The 7,269-nt window shown below is 44.0% G+C and overlaps 1 protein-coding gene across 1 annotated transcript in view; it reads left to right on the forward strand.

Moving 5' to 3' along the window:
- Nucleotides 1-5,985, forward strand: part of LOC136577596 (dynein axonemal assembly factor 8-like) — a 71,720-nt gene extending 65,735 nt beyond the window's left edge. Inside the window, exons 12-13 of the mRNA XM_066577521.1 lie at nt 5,271-5,334; nt 5,602-5,985. Coding sequence (XP_066433618.1) covers nt 5,271-5,334; nt 5,602-5,679 — 142 coding nt within the window. The 3' untranslated portion in view covers nt 5,680-5,985. The remainder of the gene's footprint in view (nt 1-5,270; nt 5,335-5,601) is intronic.
- The last annotated feature ends 1,284 nt before the right edge of the window (nt 5,986-7,269 follow it).

Here is a 7,269-nt window from a genome sequence, read left to right on the forward strand (position 1 = left end):
TATGCTGCATTCACTGTAAAGAGAGTCTTTCACTGTGGAGAACTATGGAAATTGGTGAATTAGAGCTTGTTCATATCTGCACTGAAGGCTCCATTTAATTTTCACCACGGTCTAACCAAGATCGTAGGTGTGTAAATGGTCATTTTCCAGGTCAATTGGACAAAAAGGCAGCCATATTTTCAGGCCGAGTGCTGTCTGTGTATTCTATGGACAGCACACAGGCCCATTATGGCCTATAAGGCTGTACACACATGTGATTATTTTTTTTACACTGTCCTATGGCCCATGTGAACTTCATGTCTTATTCTCGTCCATTTTTACAGACGAGAACAGAACATGCAATGTGCCGGTCCGGGCAGATTGGACAATACATGGCGGGTAGGATCCTCGGGCGCAACTTGCACTATGACTGTGTGAATCCAGCCATAGTATTGGGGTACAAGGATGTATACATGACTGTGGTTAATGGCCAGCTGCTGTGATCCACGCTGTTAAAGGGAACCTGTCATCATGTTTGAGACCCATAAAATACGTTATAGGGCTCAAAGGTGAGGGAACGGGGAGTCCGGGGAGCTGTGTTTCCTACTTACCGAGTGCCGTTTCCAGCGCTATGTGCCCGCAAATTTAGCAAGAGCCTGCAGCTTGACTCTTTCTACACGTGTATTTCCCATAGAGATGAATGGAAGGTTGTGCGCAGAAATAGTCAAGCGAACACGGACTTCACAGGGACACAGTGCTGGAAAGGGGAGCCTAGTGAGTATAAAACAGCCCCCCGGACTCCCCGTTCCCTCACCTATTGGCACCATAATGTAGTTTATAGGGCTCAAACATGATGACAGGTTCCCGTTAAAGGTTAAACTGCAGCATGGCAATGAAGAGGGTCATGGAGAGAGGATTTGGGAGATTGAAGCCGGGACAGTTCAGTTTCCTCTGATGGATTACGCCTCGGGAAAATCCGTTTATAGAAGGCTTTTGTTATGTCACAGATTAGATGGTGTGTCAGGATTTCCGTGACTTAAAAGATGTCACAAAGCTGCCCATACATTCACAGAGAGGACACCTTCACATGCCACCAAGGGCACCGCCGGACACGTTAACTCCGTCACTGCTTGTCTATTTCCGCTGTCTAGACTTCTTATTATCCGTGACCCAAACACATGTGTTATTAGAGTGGATCACTGAGGCATGACAAACTTTTTACCTCAACACATCTGAGCATTCCTTGGTATGTCCTACCAAAAAGGACAATTGCTTCATGTAATGAATGGCTACTTTATTGGAGACTCTGCCTCTTTCACAATTGGCACTTTGGAGTGCAGCATAAAATCACGTGACTAGTTTTCCACAGATCAGTTTGAGTGAATTGACATCAATGGAAAAATCCAGCGATCTGAGTGACTTCAAAGAAGCCTGGTTGTCGGTGCTGAACTAGCTGGGGCCAGGATGTCCCTGCCAGCCTTGTGGGGTTTCCTGATTCAGTGGTGTGGAGAGTATACAGAGAATGGTGTGATCGAGGAAAAACATCCAGTGAAAGGGGATCCTATAAACAGAAACAATTAATTGCTGAAAGGGGTCAGAGGAGGATGTCAGGAATCATCCTGATGAACAGGTGCTACACAGTCAAACAAATTGCAGCCGAATACAACACTGGTGCTCCAACTAACGTGCATGAATCCACAACTTGTCATCCCTTAGCACGGATTGGCTATAACAGCAGATGGCTAGTTCCAGCACCATTGTGTCTAACAGAAACAGAAAGGGGAGACTCCAGGGGCAAAAGAGCACAAAAATTGTATCACTGAGCAGTAGAAAAGTATCACCTAGTCAGATGAATTCGGATTTCTGTTGCTGATGGGAGGTCAGAATTTGGCACAAGCAGCATGAATTGATGACCCCTTCCTGTAAGCTGTACAGGATATGTCAGCACCTCCCATCTGCAGCAACTACAAGAAATTTCCTGTCCGCATGGGCCAATATTCCTGCGGAGAGATTTCAGCACCCAGTAGAATCTACACTAGTATAAGTTGCTGCACTTCTGCTGGTTAAAGGAGGTCTAGTGTGATACTAGAGGGGGGTCTCTAATAAAGTGTCCATTTAGTGTATGTGCAGGTCTTAGTGCCAACAATATGGGGTCAGCATCATTTTTGCCTCCAGGCGTTTCCCCTGGAGCAGCAGCCTTGCGCGCTCTCATGTATATGTAAGACCGCACACACGTGTATATAGGCTTCTAATTCAGGAGGCAGCGGGGAGCAGCCTGTGTGACAGGAGGCTGTGTCAGTCCCAGCGGGGAGCTGTGTTGATTTCTTCCTCTCTGTGAGAGGGAAGGGGGGTGATGGGAGCGTCTGAGATGCCACATCACCCCCCCAGTTCTCTCAGCTCTTATCTCTGATGCTCCAGCACCGCTATCCTCAGAACCGTGAGTTATAGCCAGCTGCACAAGAAAACTAGGCCAGACAGAGTTTAAAACAGTCTATTGAAATCATGCAAAATCCTAGCAAAGGGATTTTATTTGGCAGTGCAGTGTTCCGGTTACCTCCGCGAAAATCACTTCTTCAGCGAGTTATTTTGAGGACGTGTAGTGCGTGATTATTTTTTACTTACTATTCAAAATTTGGTCAAAATCACCACCTGGACCTCTGCTGAGTTTAGGGTTTGGGGTTTTATTTTACAAAGTATAGACGATAAGGGATATATTCTCTAATGACATATAGTGAAAGGTGCTACAGCGAGATCGAAGGGACAGACAACAGTATGGTTATCAAATACTTACATGTGAGGGCTCATCAGAGGAGATCCAGATGAACAACCTTTTCACTTGAAGAGGACACCCTTTAGAGTGGACACCCATTATAAAGGATACCACTCCAAGTACACCCATTAAAAACATTTCTAAAACACTCTTTAGAATAGACCTATACCTTTTAGAGTGGGCAGCTACCATGTAGGATACCTACATTGCATTCTAGGTCTCCTTCCTTCTAGGACACTCTTCATGACAGACAACTATATTCTAGGAGACCTATTAGTAGGGTAAGCTGCCATGTTGGACACCTACCATTTCTGAGTCCTTCCTTCTAGGTCACTCTTTCGTATAGACATCAACCTTCTAGAATTCCTGTCTTCTAGGACATCCTTTAGAATGGGAAGCTATCATCTTGGACATCTTCCTTCTATGACTCCTGCTTTCTAGGACACACTTTAGAATAGACACCTCCCTTCTTTAGAGTAGATATCAACCTTCTAATATTCTTACCTTCTAGGACACCTTAATAAAATGGGCAGCTGCCTTCTAGGACACCTATTTTCTAAGATGTCCTTTAGAATGGGAACTACCATGTTGGACGCCTAACTTCTATGACTCCTTCCTTCTAGGACACTTTAGAATGTGAACCTACTGCCGAAGACAACTATGTTCTATGACTCCTTCCATCTAGAACACTCTTTAGAGTGGACATCCATTAAAAAGGACATTTCTCTTCAAAGACACCCATTAAAAAGCACACCCTACCTTCTATGAAACCTGGCTGCTAGGACACCCATTAGAAATGACACCTATAATCTAGGACACATTTTAGAATAGACATCATCTAAGACATTTTAGTTTATCTCACAAAGAGAATACAACCAATAAGTGTATCACTCCACTGTCTGTGGTTGGGGAATTGGCTACTTGTGACAAACATCACTGATGCTGATTTTGAGACAGTTTCTGTTTACCAGAGGAGAGGCATTGGCTGTCCACTCACTCCAATAAACAACCACGAATGGTGGGGAAATATACTCAATGCTGATGCTATTGGCTACATTGTCTTTGTGAGACAGACTATAGTGTCCATTAGAATGAACACTTACCTTCTTTGACACCAGTTTTCAAGAACACTCATTAAGAATGACACTTATTTTCTTAAACGCCTCTTAAGACAACGATTATCGCTCAAAATTCGCTCAAAAACTGTCTTTTGAGCGAAAATCGTTGTGTGTAACTGCACTTACATCGTGCAGTTTTCGTTCTCCCGTTGCTCATTGTCGCCTTTCAGCGTGCTGAAAGACGACGATGAGCCGTATCAGGGATTCACAGTGGGATACAGCCATATGAGCCGTATCAAGGATTCACAGCTGATACTATTCTTTCAGCTGTATCCTGCTCTCTGATAACGGGCTGGGTATGAAGAACAGAGCGGTCCAGCTCTGTTCTTCATACCCGGCATGGAGCGCTCCGTGCAGAAAACATCTGGATGCAGAAGACAAGGCGGGACACCCTGCTTGTCTTCTGCGTCCTCCGCTCCGAGAGCTCGGCTGTATAACAGCCGGGCGCTCGGAGCAGAGAACAGCTGGATGCAGAAGACAAGCGGGGCCACCCTGCGTGTCTTCTGCATCCTCCACTCCGAGCGCTCGACTATATAACAGCCGGGTGCTCGGAGCATGGAACAGCTGAATGCAGAAGACAAGCCGGGACACCGATCATCTTGCGCTGTAAATGACACAACGATGATCGTTTAAAAGTCGCTTGAACGACATTTTTTTATCGTTATCATTGTGTCTAAATGGGCCTTTAGGCCTTGTTCCTATGGCAGATCCACCGCATAATCTGCTAAAGGCAACCGCAGCTGAACCTTCGTTTTCTGCATCAAATTTGTACATGCATTTGCAGATTAGCCTTTTTTTCAATGGGCTAATCCACATATTAATTTCCTGACATGGATTCCACATCAAGAAGTGTGATTATTCTCACTTAGAGAATCCAAGTAATCTTGTAGATATGATACCTTTTAATGACTACCAAAAATACATGATGTTACAGTGAGCTTTCGAACCTACGCAGGGTTCTTCCTCAGGCTTAATGGAACAAATCTAAAGACGCATTTATATTAAAACATATACATATGATCACATGGGAGGGCATAAACATGGTGAACTTAATTTGCATTTAGATAAATACCAGAGACTGGGTAAGAGGGCACAGACTTATTGTGATAAATAGCACTTAGAAAAATACCAGGGAGGGATGAGCATAACCGTAAATATTAGTTTAGTGGCCCATTTTTGTACTGCATTCACTTCAATAGGACTTAGCCTTCAGTACCAACCTGGGCCACTATGCAATGTACGAAGCTGTCTGCTTCCTACAGTAAAACAGCTAGAAGTGGGGCAACTCCTTTAATAATGGACACTTGCCTTTTAGGATCTAGTATTCTGTTTCACATGTGATTCGAACTATTTGTGCTCACTCGTTCTGCTTCTGTCTACAGTTATATCTAATTTTGTTGCAGCCACAGCCTGCAGGAAGACCAAAAGTGTGCAGCATTCATTCTGAGCCCTCAGAGCCAGCGGAAGGTAAGTGCTGCATTCGCTCCCCCTGAACGCTGTTTATACGATGACACATACAGTACATAATGAACACAAACCAGATGCCAGGGAGGTGGAGGAGAAATTGCATTTATATTGTTGATTTCATTTAGCAGAAGTGAATTACATTTTTCCTTGGTCCTTTGGGACTTGTGAGATAAGAGGAGGATGTGCTGACGTTGGATTGTATTCTTCATTTCGCTGCGTGCGCCTTGTCCCATCCTCACGCCTTTCATCCTCCTTTTTCCCCTTTAGGCCGCCAGGATGATCAGCTGCTTTTTTGATTCACTGACCCCTGACAGTATCCACCAAATTGTGCCTCAAGCCTCCTGAGAAGAGGAAGGTGCAATTTCCTAGTTTCCTTCCTGAAGCCTTAATGTCACCCTGAGAGTCTTGCAGGGGGACATTCTTATAGCACTTGACTTATGGAGATCTTCAGAAAGCCTCACTAGAGGATATTTCATAGATCTCCGCTGCCTCCTCCATAGAAGATGATGAAATGGCTTCTTTCAACAAGGACAACTCAGCGGCTCATCTCTAGCGGCTTCTGATCTAATGGCCTCTCTGATCTCTTGAGAGATGACATTTAGATCGTGGAGACACGATCTTCCCGATTAGCGACGCAATATACTTAATTAATCACCGATGTTGTGTTGCTTCTTTACAAAGCATCAATGATTAGGTCCTTTCACATTCCATTCTGAGAATTACAGCTCCCACGTTCTCCTCTAGATGGCACTATTCAGCCCTCATACTTATGGCTTATTCACATGGGCGAATAGAACATCTGAGTTCAGACCAAGTTTGAAACTAACAGAACTCTGAAAGGACTCAGACCCATTAAAGGAGTTTTCTAGGCAAATACGATTGATGACGCCTACCTCAGGATAAGGTCATTAATGGTTGATCGGCTGGGGTCCACCACTTGGGATGCCGATCAATCAACTGATACAGGGTATGGAGTGGAAGCGCTTAACGCTGACCCCTTGTGTAGTGGGCAGGGATGTTTATTGCAGGCACAACTCCCATTAAAATGAATGACAGCTGCTCCTGCAATTACCAGCGCTGGCCACTACACAGGGATTGGAGCTAACTGCTTCCACTCCATACCCTGTATGTTGTGGCGCTGACTGCAGGTGCCCGATCAGATGATTGGTTGGAGTCCTGAGTGACATTCCCCAGCTTATCAACTATTGATAACCTATCCTGAGGTATACGTCATCAATAGTATTTTCCCAGGAAGCTCCTTTAAAGTTAATCTGTATATTCACATGCAATTTTTTTTTCACAGATCGATGTGAAAAAAGGCGCAGCATGCTCTATTCAGGTTCAATTATCGGTCCAGTTTTGCCACGTGCTGTTTTTTGTTTTTTTTTATGTGCATGGAAAGTGGATAACACTTTCACATTAAAAATGCAAAAAACAGAACAAAAACCTATGTAAAATGCACATATGCTCTCCGTCAAATCAGTCAGCTTTTCACCGAACCACATCACACTCGCCCATATAAATAAGGCCTTATGTTCAAGTCAAAAGAAGCCATTTGTTGAATGGATATAAAAAAATGTCACCTACAGGAGGAAATGGGAGCTGGAATTCTGAGAATTCAGCTAAAACGGGGAAAAAATTCATTCTCTATAGAGAAAAAAACAGAACGTGATGCCTAAAGAAGGTTCTGCGTGCGGTCATGTTTTTAGGAATATGTCACACATTTTGACATTTTTTAAATTTCCCCAGTGCATTGGAATAAAAAAAATGAAGCAACTTTGCAAGTAGTTTAATTTAAAATCTATTTTGTGTATACAGTCTCCATGGTAACAGACCACAAACAACCCCTGTGTAGTCTGATTCTGCAGTGCTATTTCCTCCCTTCTGTCCTCTAATTCTTGTTAACATACATTTGCAGTGCCCGAGGAGCCGAGG

This window comes from Eleutherodactylus coqui, chromosome 8 (genome assembly GCF_035609145.1).
Source record: "Eleutherodactylus coqui strain aEleCoq1 chromosome 8, aEleCoq1.hap1, whole genome shotgun sequence".
Classification (NCBI taxonomy): domain Eukaryota; kingdom Metazoa; phylum Chordata; class Amphibia; order Anura; family Eleutherodactylidae; genus Eleutherodactylus; species Eleutherodactylus coqui.